General features: G+C 38.6%; 1 protein-coding gene across 1 annotated transcript in view; it reads right to left on the minus strand.

Annotated features, from left to right (window-relative positions):
• The window catches only part of LOC145994325 (EF-hand domain-containing family member C2-like), a 46,254-nt gene that overhangs the window by 15,709 nt on the left and 5,246 nt on the right, over positions 1-25,299 (minus strand). The window contains exons 2-8 of the mRNA XM_083130434.1: positions 23,883-24,053; positions 16,076-16,226; positions 12,441-12,664; positions 7,947-8,204; positions 5,164-5,407; positions 4,185-4,371; positions 2,657-2,799 (exon numbers count right to left, since the gene is read on the minus strand). Coding sequence (XP_082986560.1) covers positions 2,657-2,799; positions 4,185-4,371; positions 5,164-5,407; positions 7,947-8,204; positions 12,441-12,664; positions 16,076-16,226; positions 23,883-24,053 — 1,378 coding nt within the window. The remainder of the gene's footprint in view (positions 1-2,656; positions 2,800-4,184; positions 4,372-5,163; positions 5,408-7,946; positions 8,205-12,440; positions 12,665-16,075; positions 16,227-23,882; positions 24,054-25,299) is intronic.

The following is a 25,299-nucleotide window of genomic DNA, read 5'->3' on the forward strand; positions in this document are numbered from 1 at the left end:
TGCATGGTGATATATATATAAAAAAAAAATCAATATAACGCCCACGCCCCTCCCAGAGTTAAAGCACGTCTGCTCCAAATAATAAACATGTTTCTTCTCACGGGGATATCTTTTAATACCGGGGACATTCTTTTGTAGTCAAACAACAAACAATTGTTTCCTCTTCCTAAACTCAAACCGCAAATCATTCATCACCCGGGATACAGTTCGTGCGCCCATTGACGGCAAATCACCTCACGCCCTGTTTTACTTTGATCTTGTTTCCGTAAGGAGGATTATGCATTTTAAACAACTTGCTTGATTTGAAGAGCTTTTCCCTTCGGATGAAGCCCGCAATATCACTCGCTGAACAGGAGACCTTGCTTGATTCAGCCATTCTCGCCGCTGTATAGCACGATTATTAATCACAATAAACATAGGGTTAAAATAGTGGGATGTGCAACACTGGTATCGCGGACTCCACGCGCTCTGCAGCGTGTTCAGTCTTGCTCGACTCGCACTTGGGCTTCAGGGATTCCTCAGCTCAATACAAACTCCAGTTGGCGAATCTGCGGATCCAAGTTCGTCTGCACAGTGATTGCAACCGATCAAGTCCACACCTGCTAATGGATGTATTATTTTGTCTGTATTTTACAAATTAAATAACTGTTTTCTTACAAGTATGCAGTTGTGTCGGAATAGAACCCGTCTGAGTGGAACTATATTCTTGCGCGCACGTTTGGATCTACATATGCGAAAACCTGCTGCAAGGTTAACCTGACGCTTGGCTTAGATGCCCGAGCTGCTTTCCAGCCAGAGAATGGTGATGATAAGATCATTTTCACTATGGCCAAGGGCAAGGTGTGAAGTCCTATGGCCACACTGGTATGAGCCTTCATGGCATGTAGAGAGAGATTTACCTTTCATTTGTAACAAATCATACCAATTTTTCACGAGGGGAAAAAAGTTGTTTTTTTCATTTGTACTTGCCTGATTTGGAAATGAAAATGAGTTCCATTTTTTTTTAAAGGGAGATTTTTTTTCTAGAAATGTTTTTATAGTTTATTGTTTTTATAGTTTATTTTCATTCATTAATTTTGATTTGATTTGTGTTATTTGCCATTGCTTTTCTGCCACTTTTGGTCAATCACAACGATGAGGTTGAGTAATGATGAAACTGATGAAGGGACACTCACAAAGAACACCCATGTCCAGGCTGGGATTTGAACCTAGGACCCTCGGTGCTATAGCATGCTGTGCTAACAACTAACCACAGAGGTCAACATTAATTTTGAACAATGTCAAATAAACATTATTTTCTTGAAGAGAAAGTTCTGTTTAACACTGAAAGCTGTGATTATTGTCAGTATCTTAAAGCACCCTAAAATGACCTGGAAATTTATTTTAAAATTGCCTGGAAACTTTCTAAAAGTTTGAGTGGAAACCTTAGATTTTGAGCCAAATAGTGTGTTTGAGTAGATTCCTGTAGTAGCAGGATTCCTTTCTCTCAAATGCCAGCCTCTCTTCCAAATGTGTTCTAATCTAGACATTTAAATTTAGATTGTAATCTAAATATTATATTATTTATATATTTCTTTCCTTATTTCTCTTTTGATTATTTTTACTTCTCATTTCTATCTTGGTTCGGTTAATCCTAACGATGAGGTGAAAAATGATGAATTCATGAAATGAGTGATAGGACAAACATAAAGACACTCCGGGTTCATACTGTATTGCACTAACCACTCCACGATGGAAAGCAGCTACTTGATTGAAGAATTAATTTGTCCATGTTCCCACATTAATTATTAATTTGTAATAAAGGAAATTTATACTGTTGTGCATTTTGTCGATTCAGTGTTTCAACTAATAAATATTAGTCTTCATGAGGAAATGATTAAAATATCTTTGAGATAAAAATCATATGATATAAATAGGAGTTTTAACCAGAAATATTAATTTCTTTTGGTACCATGCGATTTTCTTTGAAGAATATTTTACTACCATGCTAAAGGTCCCAGGTTCGATCCCCGGCCGGTTCAAATCCGGGAACTTTTCTAACGATGGAAGCGGCCCCGGCACCCACCCAGCATCGAATAACATGGGTACCTGGGGGAAACCCTGGGGGGTAAAGGTGGTCAGGGGCGTGATGCTGATCACATCACCCCCACTCACGACCGGATCAAGAAAGTGTGAGGCGTTACCCCCACACCCCCTATACGCCTTCATGGCGTGGTGCTAAGCACAGGGGTTTATTTTATTTATTTATTTTTACCTTCAGCCTTTTTAGGCTAATTCAGAGGATGAGGATGAATGATGATTAGTTGAAATTGATGAAGGAACACTCATAAATGAATAATTATGCCTATGCCAGGACTCAAACCTTGACCGTCAGTGACAATATCTCGAGTCTAACATTCGATGTATTTGGCCATTGAGGTGACTTGCAGTTCTAATAATATATATAAGTGAGGTTAAGTATGAAAAGTATTAGCATATTAAAAATCACACAAATATAACTTATTTTACCATAAGAAAAGGGTAAAATAAAGGACTTTTATTGATCATCTTGTATTAAAACCAAAATTAAATATATTTTGATTATGTTTACACCTTCAGTAAAATTTACTATTATGATTTATGGAATTACAAAACACAGAATTTAAAATTGCCATACCTGAATTTCTGGGCACATATTCATACACCTTAATGGTATCGTTGGATAAAAAATAAGAAATTATAAAAATCCTATTCTTGTTAACAGGGTTATTGGATATCATTTTAGCACAAAATCGTAAGATGTGGCTAAGAAGTCCTCTCCTGGAAGCAAAAGATGGAAACAGATAATGTACATGCATAAGGTTATGAAGCTTGTATATTCTGTGTTCATTTTCAAAGTGGATGGAGGTATTGCTTAAAATTATTTAACAAAGCATTCCAAATACAGCATTAGACATTTCGAATTGGAATGTACAGCCAGTGGCAAATGTAACAGTAGGCAAATTGCGCATCACCATGTTAATTCACTTTCTTTTCTACATTGAACAGTTATCTTTTTTCTTTCTCTCCAACAGTTCAGGACTTGGAAAAAAAAAGATAACTGCTCCAGATCAAGTATAATTCCATGACCTACCAACACAGAATAAATCAGAATATAGAACAAAAATAGTGATGGACAATTTGCCTAACTTTATCCTACTGCTGAGTGTACTAACAATATAAAATAACCACATAAAGCAAAATTATTTGCAGCAAAGTGACGGAGAAATATTTACACACCTTCTAAAACATGACTGTTTTTCGGGGCCTCCCTGATGGTGCAGTGGTAGCATCATCACCTTTTATCAAGGGGTCCAGGGTTTAATACCTGGTGGAGGAACATAGTGGTTCAGATCCCACTTTAAACTGTAGGTCCAGTTTTGATTAGCCTTACTATGCATAAAGAGGACTTAAAACACCAAATCAATCAATGACTGTTTTTCAAAAATAACTATTTAGTTAGATTAGGTAGATTATTGTATTGGTTGGGTAAACTGGGGAACAGGGAACACTGGGTGAAATAATTAAGCTTCCAACAAGTGAAAGTTGAGTGCTTTGGGAGGTGTGATGTTACCATTGGCTAAATTATGTAGGAATATGCAATCTGCTACTTTGTCTCTCATGAGGGTGTGGATATTTAACATTTTCAAAAGGATGGGCTTTTGCAATTGTTTTGTATTTTTCACATAACGTCATGCTGCAATCACTATTAGTATTTCTTTCTAGTTTTGTTCATTTTCTACATGTTAATTATGTTAATCAGGATGAATGACAATTAGATTAAAGAAATTTCAGAAATTTACATATTCAACAATATTACACTCTTAATTCCTTACTGGCTCCTTTCAGAAACACACTAACTTTTATCTTTAATTGTTGCCTATTATATTTTGTAACTTACATTAGTTGTATTCTTAGCTCTTGAGAAAGAAGTATGTGTATAATACATCAAAATGATAAGGAAATAAAATAAGTTCAACTACTAAAGAAACAAAAGGTCTTATTTATAATATTATTTGTAAGACGACTGTTGCTACATGCACAAGTCCAACACACCAATTATATGAATATAACACTACTGTATCAGAATATACAGAAATGCAGACATTCATACACATGTGTTCCTTGCCTATATTCCAGTGAATTAAAAATACTTTAGAACTTGCCTGTCTTTTTCAATAAATTTCACCATATCTTTCTTTGGGGGAGATGGAATAACAGAGAAGCAGTTTCCTAGTGAATCTTCATAATCTCCAAATCCATTGTATGGTGGTATTTCACGCTCTACAGGCTTCTCCGGCAAAGCACATAAAGGATCTGGGTTTGGTGGGGAGTCCAAAGGGGTGAAATTATCTGAAAATCAATATTTTCAGGTTATTCAAGGACACTTGGAATTTTATATCAGATTAATACAATACTGCTTATCAGTATCAATAATTTTTATATCAGTATCAGCCAAAATTACATATCGGTCCATCCTTAAAATATTGATCTATGAGTGTTTTGCTTTAAAATATTCATAACTGCACAAAAATGCATTGCTTCTCACAAAGTTGTAAAACTAATGAAAATTAAGCATTCTGTATATTTTCCAGTATATTTAGACTCTGCAAGACACCCAGACTCTGGAAAAGTATCAGATAGTGTAGGCAATTAAACAGATACTTTCCGATAATAGTATATCGGTATCAGATAAGCCCTAGTTTAGCTCCAGAAATAAAATATTTTCTTTTTTCTAATTAAAAAGACAGTATTTTTTTACCTTCTATCACTGTACTCGAAGAGAATTACCCAGACGTTTTACCTACTGTTACAAGAGAAATCCTCTATCAAACATTCATTTTAAATATAGATTTTCTATATAGTACAATATTATGTTGTCAAGACACTATGAAACCGGGCACCTGAAGGTTCTTACTTCCTTACAGTTCACATAGTAATGTGCTGTGTGGATGGAAACATATGTTTTCTACAATGAGTATTGTTTCAGTCACCATTTTAGATCCCAAAATGTGCTCAGTTTTTGCACAATAAATATGTGATTCTAGTCATTAGCCTGCAAACACAATGATACAAATCACACAACAACCAATTCGTACTTTACATTTCTGCAACTGAAAAGAATCATCTTGAAACTCGACTTACCTACACCATATTTTGTCCCGTAGTACTTCTTGGTAAATTCGTCACAATCCGTTAACAGAATTTTTCTCCCATACACATTTAAGGATGCACCTATCATAAGATCTTTGTCCATATAGTACTCAATATCCTTTTTGCCACAGTTCAGATTGTCCAACATTAGCCTTCCCCGCCTAATGTCCGGACCGAGGACATTCAATACCGTTGTTCGATCGGGATCCCCAGGAAGAAAAAGATATTCTGTATCCTACATCAAGTAAATAAATATTTGTCACTAGCTGTAGGTAAAGTTAAATGTGAATATTGATTACAATTTATGCAGTTCCTTTAAATATTTACACAAATTAAAGCTGGGTTGATCCCTTATTAACTTGCTTGCAGAATTCTGATCTTGTGTAGGATGTGAGAATTTCAACATGGCACGTTTATAAAATTGGCATGGGAATACATAGGTTTCATTAACACTCTGACAATATTCTATGACAAAAATGTATCCTCTTGCTGGTGCACATTGCTTGTTAGCATTAAATACAAACAAAAGAATCAAAAAAATATCTAAGCAGCAAGATTTTAGTTTCACTTTTGAAGCTTTATATCAACCCAAATCATATATTTTCTATGCAGGTAGGTATTTTCAGATTAGGTTATATAACCCTCTGCCCACAAAGTGAGTTGGTATCATTGTATGACGTCTTGCCTCATTTTGATTGGCTAGCATGCTCAGAGCCATGAGGAAGAATCAAGACTGCTCAGTCGGGAGGCATCCGTTAAGGGGGAAAGAGTGGAGTGACTCTTACTGTACACGTGAATGGTGAGTGTGGCTATGCGATGGGGGATGTAAGTAGATTGGGGTTCCTTTTAATTCTTTAGTTAGATATTTATTAGTTTCAGTATCCAGGAACCTAATCTATAATTCTCGGTCATATGGCCACGGGCACTGCTCACGTATTGTCCCCCAATTATTAATGAACTGAGTTGTATGATATAAATTTATTTGAATTTGATATAAAAGGAAAGGGAAATATTAACTAGTTGTCTATTAGAATTCTATATTCTGGCATTGTTAAAAAATAAAATTGAAAAGATCTAAGTTCTGGTTTGAATTCGTAAAAATAATTTCCTAGAAGAATGGACTGGGACAACAGCTTACTTTCACTGGCACTTATGCAGTTGAGATTAAGTGTGACTACAATGAGATGGGCCCTTTTTTACAGCTTAGTTACAGTTAGTATGTATTTTCATACATTAAGTTAGGTTAGGTAGATATTTTTCCAGGTAGAAAATACATAATTATAAAATCATCAAGCCTGATAAAAGCTTCATTGCTTCTTTCATTTGTCTTAGGTGCAAAAATAGATTTTGTGATTAAATTGTAGTTATTGCAATATTCTGACTACCTCCTACTTGAATTGATGAATCTACTGAAGAAAATATTTGATAATTTATATAGTTGTAACAGAATAAAAAAAATAATATCCACATAATGGTATGGGTATTGTAGGCCAGTTGAAACCTAGTTCAATTTATGTCAGCATTTCAGTAAATTTACGGGATAATCTGAATAGTTATAAATATGGAAATATACAGAAAAAATATGCATTCCTAACCTTTCCAGACTAGCAAAATTGTCCATCAAACTACTATTTAATCAATCTTCTGTCTAATTAACAGTAATATCATTTTTACTTTTCACAGGCCTGGTCTATTTATTTCGTTTTTACTCTCTGGATCAAGAAAAATTACTAAAAGAATGTGCAAACATTAAAAAAAAAGATACTGCTTTGAAATTCAATACACAGTAATTCCAAATATATTTATAAGCATACATTTTTTTATTACATATTTGATTGTATTTGATTTTTTTATTTAGGGTTGTTTTTCTGCCTCTTTTGGCTAATTGCAACAATATTGTATTTCTTATAATATTTGTATTAAAGGTATCAGGTTTTTCAGCATGAACAATTTTGCTCATTTGTGGATTTGATATCTTTTACCCCTCCCCTTTGGAGTCATTAAAATATTGGAGAGCCAGTGACGGTAAACAAAATATAGATGATTTTCCTAACTCCATTTACATATACAGGACATACATAAAAGAATGGTGCGGTTTCAAAAGTTAATAAAAACAATATTTCTCATCTTACACGATTCCAACATATACTGTCAAGAGCGGCAACTGTCCAAGTTTCTTATGCGCTACCAAGATGGCATCGCAGGAGAAGGCTTTCTGTGTGCTCCCTTGTGAGGTGTCCAGATATGTGAGCAGCTTGAGTTTCGTGCATGGTTTGAAAATGACACACCACAAGAATAGCATAACTATGTGGTACTGACAGTTTGTGGAAAGCAGAAGCTTGTGTAAAGGTTCTTCTCAATCATGATCTTTCACAGCGCTGGATAGGACGTGCTGCTAATAGAGAAAACAACCTTCTTCCTCGACCACCCAGTTCGCCGGATCTTACATCATGCGGTTTCTTTCTTCTGGGGATCGTGAGTTTGTTAAAGACAGATTTTATGTTTCACCATTGGTCACGTCCATCCATGAACTTCATGATCGGACAACGCATGTATTACAGGCCATTACAATGGACATGCTACACCAAGTCTAGGATAGGTATGATAACTAATGAATGTGTGTCGTATGACTTGTAATTAACGTACACTGCTGACAGTGTATGTTGTGCTCATGTAACGTGAAAAATATATATTTTTTGTAACATTTGAAACTGCACCATTCTTTTGTGTATGCCCTGTATATAGTCATTAATCCACAAACAATATAACTTTACCTTAATTTTAGGAAGTCTGGACCTTCTGAAAAATGCTTTGCTAGCTTCGTGCCTTGGTCTAGGACAGTGGATCTCAGATATCTCAATTGTGTCATCTGCCAGGTAATAGCGGATTACTAGCTTGTGAACAGATCCACATTCACTCTCGCTATCATCCCAATATCCCCAAAATCTCAAGATCTTCCTGTCAAATTCTAGAAATTGTGCGAGAGTATCTACATTAGTGTTCGGCTTCTTAGGCTGTCTTTCCAATTTACTCTGAAAAAGATAGGAAGAGAGTAAAACATTGTTATATTTAATTATTATTCTAATTTTATAAAAAAGTAGAAATATGTTTACTTACTTAACCATATATTAGAAGTAAAACTCTACCCGAGGTGATCTCCATGGTTCTATCTTTACCAACAAGCATATCAGGTATGGTGAATATAAAAATATATGAATAGAACAATGCGAAATTTTTGCTGATACAGATGAATTACAAATATAAAGTTACTGATACACTACAGTCCCATTTAACCGAATCCCGATTAACCGAATTTCCAGGTTAACCGAATCGCTAAAAAAGGCCGTTACCCATGCGCGACCGTGTTACGCAGTAGCACCGACGAAGCACTTTTGTGTTTGTCTTGGTCTAACAGTTAGTTATCAAAGAGTAAGTTCATTGTTACGATACATTGGCTGTACTCACCCAATCACCCATCCCCATCTATTTTTAGCATGCATACTGTGCTGTACACTCAAGGACAAGAGACACCTGCCAGTTGAGATTTGTAATTCAGTTCGGTGCGCCTGAAATCTTACTTATGTTCTTGTGCCTATATGCTGAAATACATACGTATGTACCGTATATAAAAATACTGTACTGTATATCAAAATACTGTACGTAATAAAATGTATGTACTGTACACATATTAAAAAACCTTTAGTCCAGCCAGTTTAACGGAATTTTCGTTCAACCGAAGCCCCATCGGTCCCATCAAATTAGATTAAACGGGACTCTAGTGTACCAATATTCTACCAATCTGAAATTAAATTGCAAATGCTCCTTGAAGAGGAAAAGAGGAGTGGTAGAAAATGAGAAGATGGAAAGGCTTGGCTTCTATGCCAACTAGAGTTGGAAGTGGTCGGGGAAAAAATGGCTTTCTTAGAAAAAAAATGGAGTTTTTTTTCCAAGTTTTTTTGGTTTTTTTTTTTCAGCTTTTTTCACAAGACTTGGCAATATTTTTCCTCTTTCATGGTTTTAGTTTATCTTCCTACTACAAAATAGACCTCATGTCTAAATATAAAATACAGTTTACAATATGAAATTCGTAGCTTGACATAAACAGTGTTTCCATGAAAGATGGCTTTCTTGAATGGGCGGTTCTTTCCGAGTATTATCTTCATATTTCGGTAGGCTTATTAAATATATCTATGTAGTATAAAGATATTCACATAACTAGAGTAGTTTTATATGTGTTTTTAATACAACCTAATAGTATGATATGATTTTCAATGTTTGAATTTGTTATATGAACATGTACAGTCACGGACACTGCCGGGTTGTAACGATTCCACTGAAAGTCAATGTACTCATTACAACCCAGCTGTGTCCGTGACTGTACATGAAGGAAAAAAGAAAATACTGCTCTACCTTTTGAAAATCTAGTACCAAATCTCTTTACATTAAATTTTGTGTTCAGTAAAATATAAATTTGTATTATGGCTTTCCAATACATCATGTACATATAATTTGGTTAAATGGCCGCTAAACCTGTATTTTGGTTGCTTTATGCAGTAGTTCTCAAGCTTTGCGAGACCACAGCCCAGTAAATTTATTTCTTACAAGTCCGAAGAACCCTGCCTCCACTGAGAATTGAACCTCAGACCTCTTCTTATTACAAGGCAACAGCATTACTTTATATCACTCCGGAGGGTCATTCATGATTATAAAAGGAACCTTTTTTGAAAAAGCTGGCCTTTTCCCATCAACAGTACTTGCAATTTATTCTCTCTGATTTACAGGCTAAATGAAATCTCAGTTTCTTATGAAGTAGCTAACAATCTTGTCAAGTACAGACAACATTCAGACTGAAGCAACACATGACAGGGTGGGGGCGGGTGTCACATTGAGGTGACATGGACACCTTCAGTATGTAAGCAAGCATGCACAAAGACCGAGGCTACATGATGCATGCCAATGAACGAGCTTTGAGACTGAAGTCAGAGATGACAAGCGACGCAGTTTCCTTCAGTATGAAGCAAAACGTTCACCGTGCATGCAAGAACAGCAGACCGAAGTGGCAAGATGCATGCCATTGAGAAAACAGTGTAGTCCGAGCAACATGCAAGAGACATGTTTAGCTCATTGTTGGATTTCAGTTCAAAAGGTTGAATGAATTACTCAGGGTCTGCTTCCAAGTGACATACATGTATGTCACTTGTTGCTTCGGTCTGAAGTTTCCCTGAGAAAACGGTACAGGGCAAAAGCGACACTTGCAGCTTATGTTGCTTTGGTTTGAAAGGTTGCATTTACTTCTAATGGTTAGTTTCCAAGAGCCACGTGTCAATTCCATCTCAAAGCTCTGTTAAACAGAATATATACACAAATTCACATAATACCTATACTTCTGCATATGTGCTGTGAACAGTAAAGATTTTTAATTGTCCCCAAACATTGAATATTTTGATATTAACATTTGTTTCATATTTTATGACATCAACATTTAAATTGAGACACAAACATGTAAAAGCTTCATGGTCAGCTGTGCTCATCAGGTCTACATGTTTAGTTTTAACCCTAGCTTACCCATGCCATACGAGAAACTTACATACCGGTAGGCGGCTCACAAGCCCATACTTTTTTTATCAATAAAATTCAAGAAAACATTTTACTATTGAATCACTGCTTCCTTTGCTGATTATGTGCAGTTATTTACTAATAATAATAATTATAAGAATTACTATCATTAACAAAAAATAATAACCAATTATTGCAAGAGTTCTTAGATTTGGACTTTTAACCACTGCGTTATTTTTAAAATTACCAACGTTTCGGAGGCTGATTCTGCCTCCGTCTTCAGACATAGCATGTGTCCAGGGATTGCAAAGTGATTTAGTAGATCACACACACCCTGAAGACGAAGGCAGAATCAGCCTCTGAAACGTTGGTAATTTTAAAAATAACACAGTGGTTAAAAGTCCAAAACTAAAAATGAATAAATCACCACTGATCAGCTACAAAGAAGTATTGCATGAGTGTCTCGCATATATTTTATCATTCACTGAAACTCACAAAATTCTTAATACTTTTTTATTAATGCTTTTTAGTTTGTAGAAGTGTGGTTGTTTATTAAATATAAAATTACAATAATTACCATCACTACCAACAAATTGCACACTGTCACTGGCATGAGTGTCTCAAATGAGACAAATTCAAAGATGGCGCCTGATATGCACACCATGTGCATTTTGCCTCCTAATTACATTGCATTTGTTTTTATGAACAAAAGTGATAAATAAATATTGGGAACATCCTAGGAAACAATGTAATTTATTTTCAAACAGTTGAAAAATCTAAAAAATAGACGTAGTGGGCCTACAAGCCTCCCCCCTCCTTTCTCCTCTCGGTAAGCTAGGGTTAAAATTGTATCCGAACAGTTATGCAAAATGTGTCCACTGGGATTGGTCAATATCTGCCTCTTGGCTGCTACATCATGTAAATTTCTTTTAGCTAGTTGTAAAATATGTCACTACAAACCTGTATACTCATAACAGTAACTTCAACTGAAATAAATTAGCTCTAATTGGTAAAAAAAAAAAGCCAAAATTTTCAGTTTTTTCCCAAAAAAACCTGCTTTTTATAAAAAACAACAACAAACATTCCATTCAAAAAAGCTGACTTTTTTGCAACTCTAATGCCAACCAAACCAAAGACCATAAAAAGTGAAGACTGATGATGACAACTATTATTTATATACAGGGTGAACCTAAAAGATATGACAGATCAAAAGCTTTAAAAATCGAAAACTGTTTGTTTTATCAGGAAACATTTAGTACAGTACTCTTTTTATAGAGAAAGTCTTCACTTTCCTCCACTTTTTGCACATAGTGGTTCAGATTCCACTTTAAACTATAAGTCCCGTCCCGATTAGCATATCTGTTCCTAAAATGGACTTAAAACAAAAACTTTCCAATTCCAGTACCATTGGATAAGCACTAATTATTTATCTTAATTTCATGAGTAATTATTTATCTTAATTTCATGAATCAAAAAGTCAATGAAATCTAGCTGCTACTTATTGCGTTTTTAATTTATTATTAACTCACACAAGATTGAGGTTGGAATCTTTCTGCCAAGACCAAAGTAACGTATCTAATAATAAAACATTTCACATTATCTACTGTGTAAAATATTTAATAGTCAAAGACATATTCAGTGGGGGTGTCCAATGGGTCCAAGGACCTAAGACTACACCACATTGCAGTACTGGAATCGCTGGTAATGCTCACTTTTTCTCGGGCAACAATATAAGGGTCTTCAGGCACTGGAAGTGGGTCCGGGACAGGAATACCCAACCGGTTTAGGAAATTTCTTGTAAATGCATCACAGTCAATGATCTTAAACATTCTTCCATATATTTCAACTTCTTTTCCTATATTAAAATCTATGATGTCATAGAAGTCGTCACTTCTGGGTTCCGGAAGTCTGATGCGATGTCGGCTAACCACTGTCCCTGCAATGGAGAAATATCATGCATAAATTGAATATAATGCATTTCTATTCAATCACTACTAAAAGAGTAATGGATGAGCGGACATAAAATCAATAAGAAAGAAGTTATTAGAAAAGAAGACAAAAAATTGAATAGAAACGTCTACGAAATATAAACTGGGAGAAATATAAACTAAACAGGGATGATGGCTATTGAGAAGAAGGATGGGTAAAACTTTTCAAAAAATGGGACAGAACAAATAGATTCCATGTTACCCCAGGGTGGAATGAGAGTTCAAGTTGTAATGGTGATGTAATGGAGGGTAAAGTGGAACAGCAAAGGAGGGGAAATAAGAGGTCTCACGAAAAATGAGGAACTTTTTTAAAACAGGATTTTTAACTGGTGGTTTTTAGACAGGAATGTTGACAGCAACTATTTTAAGTTTTCCTTAACCCCACCTCTAACCTAGTCCTTTTTAACACTTCATGATGCGGCATAATGATTAGTGCCTAGAGAAAATAAGAACCTGAAGAAGGGGGCAGCTGTACCCTGAAACGTTGTTTTCAAAACTTCATACTCACTCACGTAAGTAAGTCCAATTTTATACTAATTTAGTAGTGATTATACAGGGTGTTTCAAAAAGAATCATCCGATTTAAAAAGGCTATATTTAGGAAACCAATGAACATAGAATCTTGCAGTAAGTTGTAAAATACATGTTGGAACATCAAATTTTACTTACAGTAGCTTTTCATTTGTTGCAGGTAAGTGCTTTACTAGTGCAGCTCACTCTTTAGTCCGCATCAAGAAGGCAACCGAGCAACAGAAAGCTTTCTACGTTTTCCACTTCAACAAATGTGAGTCCGTTACAGCCGTGCAGCGTGAGTTTCGTCGTAAATATGGTGCTACACCACCTACTGCTCACAGTATTCGACGTTGCACAGTTGTAACGAACTCACATTTCTTGAAGCAGAGCATGCAGAATGCTTCCTCTTGCTGGGCTACCTTCTTGATGCGGACTGAAGAGTGAGCTGCACCAGTAAAGCACTTACCTGCAACAAATGAAAACCTACTGTAAGTAAAACTTGAAGTTCCAACATGTATTTTACAACTTACTGCAAGATTCTATGTTCATTGGTTTCCTAAATATAGCCTTTTCAAATTGGATGATTCTTTTTGAAACACCCTGTATTATATAGTGAGTAACACACACTACACGTAAATATATTTCTTTTCAAGACTAAAAATTACAGCACCTGTATCTTGTAATTTCCTTTGGATTAAAGTTTAAATGGAATTGCAGGTAAAAACAGAACATTCTCAAAAAAGATCATCAATAACTGTGTTCAAGAAAAATACACAGCACTAGACAATTATATCCATGTTCTTAAAGGTTTGAATAACCACATTTTGTAGCTACAAAATAATATAATACTGTTATTTTAAGTTATTTTTATGTTTGCTAATGTTTCTTCCTGGTTTCCAAGAACTTTCAACCTTACACCAAGTTCAACACACTTGCACACAACACACAACCTTGGCTAGTCACTCTACACTTCTAAGGAATATACAGTTTGTATCCTTGATTCCTTGTAGGAAAACTAGGTCAGGACAATCAGGAGGAGGAAGGGAGGGAAGGCAAGAAGAGTAGATCACAGGATGGAGGGGAGGGGAAAAAACAATCTGTTGTGACATCTGGTAAGGTACAGCAAGGTATACAGGGTGTTGATGTGACCATGTTACAGACTTGCAGATATGATGGAAGGGAACAAAAGCAACAAGATGAGATAGGGAACCCTGGTCTGGAAATGTCACAGTCAAAAGTTACAAGCCAAAACCTTCGAAGGTCAGGCAACCATGCACAACGTGGAGGGGAACCATATCTGGGGAAGTGGAAAACAAACACAGAAAAATCACTGTAGTAGCTTTAATGAGTAGCAACTGCAGTCATCATTACAGCAGTTGTTAAAAGTGACGGATCCCCCAACCACCCTGCCTCGATACAGGAATGACAGTGTCTCAATAAGTTCTGTCGCATCTGCTCTAATATCACAGGAGTCGTTTGGACCAGATCACAGGCTGCAAGGATTCTTTCCAAGAGTTGCTCTACATTACTCACATGTCTCGTAGACTACACTTTTGACGTGACCCAACAAAGAAATCAAGTGGGGATAGATCAGGTGAACGGGCAGGCCAAACAACAGGTTCACCTCTCCCTATCTACCGCTGTGGGAAGGTCTGTCAGAATATCACCAGCACCAGCTACGAAGTGGGATGGGGCCCATCATGCTGAAAACACATGCGTTGACGAATGAGAAGTGGGACATATTCCAATAACTCTGAGAGGATGTCTCTCAGAAACACAGTGTACACTGGTCCAGTTAATCATGGCGATAAAAGATACGGACCTATTAAATGTTTGCCGACAATGCCCGACCACATGCTTACAGCAAATCTGTTTTTATTGCCCTTCACGATTGTGGCATGGGGATTTTCATCGGCCCATACATGGCTGTTGCGACTATTCAGCATCCTGTCTCTCATGAAACAGGCCTCATCAGCAAAAAGCACACAGGCATGGAACCTTAGGGTCAACCACACATCGCTGCAGTAACTATTCACTAAACACGACGCAGGGTGCGAAATCAGCTGGACCCAAGGCATGGACACACTTTGGATGGTAAGGGTTCAGCTGCTGCTCCCTCAGAACTTTCCAAACAGTACTATGGGCCACACCAATTTCATGTGCTACAGCCCATGTACTAATGGATGGTTGTCCTTCCACCCGATCCAGCACTGCTTCTTCAAAGTCGGGTGTCCTTGGAGTTCTTTGTCCTCCTTGCTCGTGGAATTGAGGTCGCACTTGCCCCATTTCCGTAATCGTTGTAAAAGTCTGGGAAAATGGTGTGCGCTGGATGTCTGCGCTGTGAATACGTGGTCCGATACAATCTTTCTGCTCCCCTATAGTTCCCATTTGCTTGTCCATACACAAACACAAACACCATATCAGCCAGTTTCTCTACCATATACCCCATTGCACTGATTGCAGCCGCGGCACTCGTGCTTCTAGACTGCACACATCGAGTTTGACTTTACGTCTTCTCCAGGGCATGCTCGGTGAATTCTTTCCCCTTTCTTGTATGGTTTCCCTCTGTGTTGTGCGTGGTTTATTGCCCTTCGAAGGTTTTGGCTTCTAACTTTTGACTGGAACATTTCCAGACCAGAGTTCCCTATCTCATTTTGTTGCGTTTGTTCCCTTCCATCATCCCTGCAAGTCTGTAACACGGTCACAGAAACACCCTGTATAGTTTCACTCACACACTTGTGATACTGCCAGCAGCTCTTTTGTCTCATGAAAACTGAACTAAACAAACTAAAGTAATCTGGATGCCTCTACTTGTACCACAGAAATGGAAACAAGCATTTGACTAACCTTGACAAATTCCACTATCGTTGACTGGCGGTTCAGTTATTTGCACTGTGCCATCTTCTAAAAAGAGAAAAATCCTGCATTTCCTTATCAAGTAAGAGCTACTTCTGACCTCTTGAATGGTTTCTTGAAAGTAAGCATCAAAACGAAGCACCTAGAAAACAGATCGAATTATTTTGCATTGGACATCAAGAGTGCTCAAAGTTGGGGATGAAACAGATACTAGTACCCCAGTTTAAAAAAATTAACTCAAAGCATCTCTCAGCTAGAATAATTTTGTAAGCATTTACTCCATGTTGAATCATAGAAGCAATTTTCTTTTTCATACGTGTAGAACAGAGGTGCCTGGACTTTCTTTTCATGCAGGGCCAGTAACCACTTGAGTAATTGGTGGGCCACAGTCCATTCAGGGTGTTGCAAAATACCTGTTACAATGCTTGGGAGGTGATTCGACAAGTAAAAACAAGGAAAAAATGTCGAAATCGGCACGGTTTGCGAGTGACAGGTGTGCGAAAATCGCCTCACACCATGTTTAAAGCACAATAAATCAAGAAGGAAGAAAGATATCAATGTCGGATTAAAATAATACAAAGAGAGTCATGCCTGACGAATACAATGGTGCAGCAATTGAGGCCCAGTGTAAATTGCGCAAGGGGACTCTCAAAGAAAGTGGGGAATCCCCTGATGGAAAATATAGGAAATTTACTACTATTTTCTACATAATCTTGAGATCGGAATGTAGGCAGTAAAAAAATGACGACTTATGTCCACATGTCCCATTACTGCTGGGCCACCGTTCCACACCCGGGAAATAGGAAAATAACTGCAAATCTCCTGTTGTGCACTGTTCACATTGTGGTACGAAGAAGAAAAGAAACCAATTTGTCGCATGTCCCACTTCTGCAGGGACACCATCCCAAATGGAAAAAAATACGGGAAAACCATAAAATATGTTTTCAATCCCTTAATGTTGACACACTACTTTGCTGTACGAAAAACAAAAGTTAAACAATCACCACATGTCGTCAGGCTGTACACACTACAAGAAAGGTCCCTAAAGAAAGTGGGTAATCCTCGAAGGGTTGAATATGGAGAATGGCGAGAAAACGCATACAATGGCATGTAACATTTCCAGGCACAGCACATCTTGAAGGGATTCCACTGAGAAGCGCACAACCAGAAACCTGCACAAGACCTGGAGCAGACCCGTTCGCGAAACATCGATCCTAAAATGCCATGCAACCTGCACATCACCCTTGCTTGAGCAGCTTGTCTGCCCACCTGCCCAGATCGTTCCTGGTGTAACGCTCTGGGGATACAAACGTTACTTAAAAGAAATCTTACTCGCTAGAACATAACACAACAGAGGTAGATTCAATATGGTTTATTGTATACTGCATTAAACATTGGTCATGTTGCGCCTGACTCTAGCTAAATAAATTACCAGTTATATTAGAGAGAGAAAGGAACGTAGTCTTACCCACTTAAGGTAGAGAGGAGCAAAGTAGACTGGCAGCATCTCGGTGTATCGATGTAGGTGAACTCCCCCCCGGCTGACTGGATTATCAGGACTGCACTCTCGACACTCTGGACTCACAGAATCAACTCCTCTCTTCCATTCTATATCCTGCCCTTTTTATATTTGTGTATTTCCTTTGTCTCACCCTTAGTTCTCCCTTAAGGACACTTGCACTGAGTGGCTTGTGTACTTAGTCCTTTATAGGAATTAAGGATGTGCAGGTGCCTTTGCACCTACGAAGGAAGTGATGGGTACTTTCGTACTCATCTGGTGCATCCTTCCCAGAACAGATGCACTTATGACATCCTGTTGTTTTCAAAGTTCATTCCCAGAATCGCCAGGCCCATATAGCACTCCTGGGATCGCAAAAGCCACAATGATATCCTGTTTGGTGGTTTTCCTAGTTCACTTGCACCGACCAAGGGAAGTAGTAGAACCTTGACCAGGTTCCAAGAACTGAGGATGAGATAAGTGTACGTATGTGTGTGTGCATGTGTGTGTCTTTTTCTTGTCTTTCCTTACTTCGAGACAATGCCAGTATTATGTAACTACCAGGTTTCTGTACGTTACACTGGCAGGCATTGTAGACCCGGCGGGTACCCGCAATCTTACGATACCTAGTAGGTCTCAGTTCGTTCTTTCCATCAACTGCAGGCCCCTCCCTCTGCATGATGTAGTTGCTTCGAGTAGGAACTCCACTGGTCGCACACCTGTCTGCAAGTGTTGCCAACTGCAATAGATTTTCACTACTTAGAAGAGGAACTCAAAGCCACATCGCCAATGAAATGAGATTTAAGAATGTTGCTACTTTTGCCCCCACACACATTGAAATAGGTTTTCCGTGGTATAGGCTCCATAAGATGCCGAGGTTGCGAGTAGAGCAATACACTGTTCTACTGCGAACACCAGAGCCGTAGCCAGACGGGGTCCAGGGGCATTGCCATTATCCTCCCCCCCGCCCTTTCTGAAGTTTGGTAAACTACTTTGTAAAATTTGTTTGCAGTGACGCGTGAAAATGAAGACTGCAGAAATTATTTTACTCAAAACTTGATAAAGGTTAAATTCACAGAATACAAAGAACAGATAGGCGTAAAATGATTGATTTACGAGCAGAAGTCAAAGTAGCAGGTAGTAATTAGAATATTTTCTCTCGGCTTCAGCTATGAATGGTAAGATATTGAAAATATATTGTAAGTATTTGAACAATATTTCTAGATTTTCTGTGTGCTATATTAACTTAATGATTAGGCTATACACACAACACACACATATAATTTACTTTCATATAATCCTATTAAACCTTTGAAAATGGACTTGGTTTATGAAGCCCTTCCTGAAAACCCATGAGCCCCCCCCCCACCACCAATCAATTCTGGCTACGGGCTGCAGAGGCGCAACCACGAATTTTCTTTTGGAGGGGCAAGTACCTGGATAAACATGCCAACAACAACAATAACAATAATAGTAATAAAGTAACATCAAAGGCATTATTATTCTCATAAATCATGCAAAAAGGGGGTGGGTAGAAGTTGGTTCTAATGCATTTGTGTTGAAACAAAGAATTTGAAATATTTTTTTTCAACACCTTAATTTCACATTAGCTAATAATGGAAAACAAGCACACAAACTGTTTTTGAAAGAAAGAAAGTGCATGATAAATGCATTCCGAATATTCATATGGCATGTAAAATTTTCATGTAAAATATTTTCTTTTCACATATGAAATGAATTTGAATTTGAATTTAAAATTTTGGGTGGGCCAGCACTAAGGTTATTTTGCACCCATCACATTATACGGGGTCCAGCCCCTTATCGTTACACATAACAACTCTAACGTTGGAGAACTAAAATCAAAAAATATTAAAATCTTCTGACTTTCGTTAAAAGCTGAGGCTGTAAAGGAGCACTCACCACAAGTAAGGACAAAACACAGGACAACACAAACAAAATTATACTGGTCATGGGGCCAGTCGCCAGAGCCTCGTTAGTCCGCAGTCCAGGGTGTACTACGTGGAAGACATATGAAACATGGAGCGACGTAAAATAAGAAAATACATATGCAACATGTTAACACTAAATTGTGTACGTATTCAAAGTTTCTTTAATGTATATTTAAATACATTACATAATTAATTAATCAATCTAATAACAAACCAACATTGATAGCAACGTTGGAATTGAGCCGCCATGGCATTCTCTGTTTTAAAATGTTTTTCATTTAGATCGTTCAGCTCCCAGGGCCGACCTCAGCTACCCCCTAGCTACGGCATTGAACTTGATGAGACTGTATAATATACTTTAATATATTTCTACTTTCATAAAATTTGAAATCAAGGGAATTGCAATTGCCCCTCCGTTCCGCTGTGCAGGTGCCCTTTGCCGTCTGGAAGCAATAATACAAGAAAAATATGAAAACTAATTCCATCTTGAGTATCCTTTAGCCTAGTTTTTCTTGTACTTTAATGTTTGCCCCCCTTGCCCAACCCCGGTAAACTTAATTTTCGTCGAAAGTTAATGAGCAATGACCCCTGCCCCCTGTGGTTGCGCCATTGCATGCCTGGTTAAGACACCATGTAATGAAAAACAATTAGTTTTCGATGAGAAGCTTTTTGTTTGCCCGATCATTCATTTAAATAAATGAAGCTGTAATATTGCGTGCATTTCCCGGCAATAAGATAAAAACTGCTTACAGTGAACTGAAATCGCTAAGTACAAGGGTTGATCAAATGAAAAGGTACGAAACGTCGTAACAACGGAATCGTTTATATAATACCGATGCCGCGATGGGAGAACGTAACGTGATATGTAGGGGTGCGATTGGAGTTGCCACGCGGCATCGGAGCATGCAGGGGAACGCGCATGCGCAGGAGAGAGCAGAGGCTCCGATACAAAGCGCCGTCCAAGTGACGCGGCAGTGCGTGTTCGGACAGGATGGCGTTAACATTGGCAAATTCGACTGTTGATGTGCAAGGTCCGCTACTTGCGGAATTCCTTGAACACAGATGAACCATTAACTCTGATGTGTACTGTGAGACACTCCGCAGCCTACGCAGGTCCATCAAGAACAAACGACCGGGGCTGCTCACGGAGGGTGTGGTTCTGCTCCATGATAACGCACGTCCACACGTCTCCAGGGTCACACACGTGGAACTGGCCAGGTTCAAGTGGGAGCAGCTAGACCATCCGCCCTACAGTCCGGACTTATCCCCCTGTGACTTCAATGTGTTTGGTCCCCTGAAAAAGCATCTCAAAGGAAAGCGCTTCACCTCGGACAATGAACTCAAGGATGCTGTGAAGGACTGGGTCGCGTCACGGCCAAAGGAATTCTGGGAAAAAGGAATCATTCGGCTCGTTCATCAATGGGATCAATGTACTCAGGTCTATGGAGGATACTTTGAATAAAGTATTCATTTACACCGACAGTGTCGTTTTGTACATTTTCATTTGATCAACCCTTGTATATACTGTAAATTCTCCTTAAAGCAGAGAGCTCCTCCTAGGACTTCGTAGGATTTTGGAGCTACGTAAGTAGGCAGCACTGGCTGCAGCTGTCCACGTGGTGAAGAAACACCTGGAGCGACACGCTGCCGGAGGGCTGTTTCCTTCCAGTAGGTTTTGCAGGCGCTCGGGTCTTGTTGAATGCCCAGGTACCTTGTAAGCACAGAGCACCTTGAAGACAAGGAACCTGGGTAAAGATGCAAGTCGACTCGTTGCCGTGGGCAGGCGAGCAGGTAAACCTGTTCTCGCGGGGCAAGAAGCACGGGTAGGTAAAAGCTAGACTTTGCAGTACTCTGCGCACAACCTCCGTACATGCAGATCGATGGTATGAAGTACAACGATCTCAAGCATCTTCACTCGCACCTTTCACTAAAGGACACTATGATGTGCTGATAGGGGCTCACATACACCGGTATACTCAGAGACATTGTTGAAAATGTCCGCCATTGACTTGAAGACAAAGATGGCATCGGCGAAGCACTGATTGTCTGGTACGTGCAAATACCTCTGGCATGTCACCAATTGTCCCAGCAGCGGCACTAATACGAGCAACGAGGTCCTCAGCACTTTCCACAGGGGTTTCATACACGAGCTTTTTCATTTCTCCCTATACAAGGAAATCCAGTGGTGTGAGGTCGGGGGAAGGAGGTGGTCACGGTAAAGGTCCACCCCTGCCAATCCAACGATCACCGAAAATATCGTTGAGTAAGGCCCTGGCTCCCTGGTTGAAATGTGCGGGGGTGCCGTCGTGTTGAAACCAGATATGTTGTCTTACCTGCCAGTTGCACATTTTCCAAAAGTTCAGGTAATACATCATGTAGAAACATCCGATATTTCCCACCACACAAAGTAGAGGGCAAAATGTACGGGCCTATCAAGTGGTCACCTACTACGCCACACCACACAGTCACTGCGAACCTATGGTGATGATGGCGCACAATGATTGAATGCGGATTGTCCATATCCCAGACGTGGTTGTTGTGGCTATTGAACATGCCGTCCCTGGTGAACATTGCCTCATCGGTCCACAAAACTATTGTTGGGAAATCTGGAATAGCAAGAGTTCGTTGCACGTACCATTGGCAGACATCCATGCGTATGTGGAAGTCCATGGGCAGTATGTGGTTCACCTTATGCATTTTGTATGGGGGCAATCCCTCCTCATGAAGAACGTGGAACACATTTCTATGGTGAGTTTGTCGCGTATGAGCAATGACACTAGTTCTGGTGCCAGGATGGTCTCGTATCGCGTCCAACACGTCCTCTTCCAATTGTACAGTGCGCACAGTGCGGGGTCTTCCACAATCCCACCTATGGGGTAGTAGAGATCCAGTTTCATGCAGTCGAGCATCAAGTCTTTGAAAGAGTGAATGCGCTGATAACTGCCTACTGGGAAAACGTTCGTGTTACGAACACCGTGCCTCACGGCGATTTCGGTTTGCCTCTCCATAAACGAGATGCATATAAGCAAGCTCTTGGGTAGAGTAGTCTGCCATTGTCCTGTTCGAGAACTGACCAGCAACGGGGGGCACTTTCCCCCCGAGTGACGGACCACAACTACCATGATTAGCATGCACGTAATGTCACATAGGTTTCCACGCAGTTGTTGCAAACCAAGCAAGAACACTGGAATACATACTCTACGTAAAATACTCCTTGGTGCAATTCAACCACACACACACACACCTGACTAAACTCCACGCTGCGACACACAGAACAGACAGGAAGGAGAACGGGACTACACTCTGTACGTAGTATCCACCAATGCTAATACATAACAGGCGACCTAAACTCCCAGCACCTCTAGTGGGGCTTTCTGTATCACTTAGCTGAAATCAATGTCAGCATAATCTGACGGCATAGTGTCATTTTCTGGTGAATTTCCTATTTCTCGAGTGTGGGATGGTGTCCCAGCAGTAGTGGGACATCTGGACATACATCGTCATTTTTACTGCCTATATTCCGATCTCAACATTATGTAGAAAATAGTAGTAAATTTCCTATATTTCCATCAGAGGATTTCCCACTTTCTTTTAGAGTCCCCTTGCGCAATTTACACTGGGTCTCAATTGCTGCACCATTGTATTCGTGAGGTATGGCTTTCTTTGTATTATTTTAATCCGACATTGATATCTTTCTTCCTTCCTTCTTGAGTTATTGTGCTTTACACATGGTGTGAGGCGATTTTCGCACGCCTGTCACTCGCAAACGGTGCCAATTTCCACATTTTTCACATGGCATTTTTTCCTTGCTTTTACTTGTCGAATCACCTCCCAAGCATTGTAACAGGTATTTTGCAACACCCTGTATATAAAAATATATGCACACACAATAAAGATCATGTCTTAGAAAAGGTTTAGAGGCTTTTATAAATACCAAGGAAGGCTACATAAATATACATTGTGAGCTGTGGTTTTGATGACCCGATCCAGAAATCTTCTGGACCACAAATTTAGCATACTGTTCAAGGTATGGACTATATAGAATATGAACTTAGCGTACATGTATGGCCAGGATAGTACAGTTGGCAATGAAGTTCATTACATACATCAATTAGGAGGTGATTAAACCATTCATGGGAAGTTTTCCATTATATATTGAATTGGTGAAATATAAGTTACCAGGAAATTTCAAATTGCCATTGGTTGAAATTTAATATTGGCTCTTTTTGCATATTTTCAAATACTGACCTTCAATTAAATTATCAATGTCTGCTACAAGGTTATTCATTATTTACTTTCCTTTGGTATTAATGTGTATTATTATAAGAATCTGTACAATCTGCATACAAACCTGTTTATCAAATAGAAGCCATGGTGGCATTTCTATGGATTCTCCTCGTGGATAAATGGATGGATATGTCCTAGGTTTTTCTCCATGCATAGGGTTAAATTTTTCTGAGAGCATGGGAACTCCATTGTAGCTTTCAAAAAACTGAACTTTGGGAAACCTCCTTTGGCCAATCTACAATGACAAAAGAAATTTGATTAGTAAATACGTGATCATTGAATATACGCTTAAAAAAAATGGTTTTCTTTATTTAAAAATAAAAATAAATTTCTAAGATGAAAGTACAAGGAAGTTTACTTGCTTCTGTATTCAATCTCAATTTGACCATGTGCATATTTCCATGTACACATTGACCAATGTCACTTGTAACACAATATTTAGAGTGCAGATTCTTACCTACCTGCCTTGTATTTTCATTCCTCTAGTAAAACCTTCAAAGTTCATTTTGTGTTGCTTCAAGCATAACGATGCATCTTTATAATGGCTATTAATGGTCATTTTGGGGTTTAGTGCCAATTAGAGTGATGCAGGGAGAGAATTTTGCTCAAGCAGCAAATAGTTCACATGGACGAGTATGCTAGATATCATATGAATTGAGAGTTTCTTCACATGAGCGAATAACATTCAAACAGGCAAAACAAGTGTTTTATGCTCAAAGCCCAGTAGTACATGTATAACAGTATAACTGTAATTTGTCCGTGGTAGTGTGCTATCAAATATGGTTTGTGAAGTGAAAGAATCAGCGAAATTGAAACGTTAGTAAACATAGTCATCATCTCCATGTTGAATAGAAATTTAGTTTATCTGACCAGTACACATATTTTGACGCACAACGGGGAGAGGCAAAAGGGATGGCATGAGACTCTTATGAAAGTTTACATAGGTGTTAACCCTTTCCCCACATCGCCGCCGTGAGCACTATACTTTGTTCATAAAAAACAATCAGTACAATAATATTTATACAAATATTGAATTTATTATTTCTGCACTGTAAAAAAAAAAGATGATTAACTGATTCTGAACATTATAGGTTATATACCTTTTCTTCTTGTTGTATTTACAGTTCCGTCTCAGTTATTAGAGGCCTCTACTATTTGTTTTACTCATCCCATGCACACACACTAACTCCCGGCGCCTTCCGTTGGGGCCCTTATTCACTGCACTCCCACCTGCATATTCCTTCTAACCTAGTCCAGTCCTCTTCTTTACACACTTTCTGTCGGCAGCTTCTTTCTTTCAACATACTACACTATGTCCAATCCTTTCCTAAGATCCTTGCTTCGATATTACACATGTCAAAACATCCTTATCCGCACTATTTGCACAACGCACACTCTGTACAGGCTGTTTTACTATGTCCTTCTACTCCACCATACTATATCTTTTTTTTGTCTTTTTGTAGCCTCTCCCTTCGAAGAGA

This window comes from Lepisma saccharinum, chromosome 10 (assembly GCF_977018435.1).
Source record: "Lepisma saccharinum chromosome 10, izLepSacc3.1, whole genome shotgun sequence".
Taxonomy (NCBI): Eukaryota; Metazoa; Arthropoda; class Insecta; order Zygentoma; family Lepismatidae; genus Lepisma; species Lepisma saccharinum.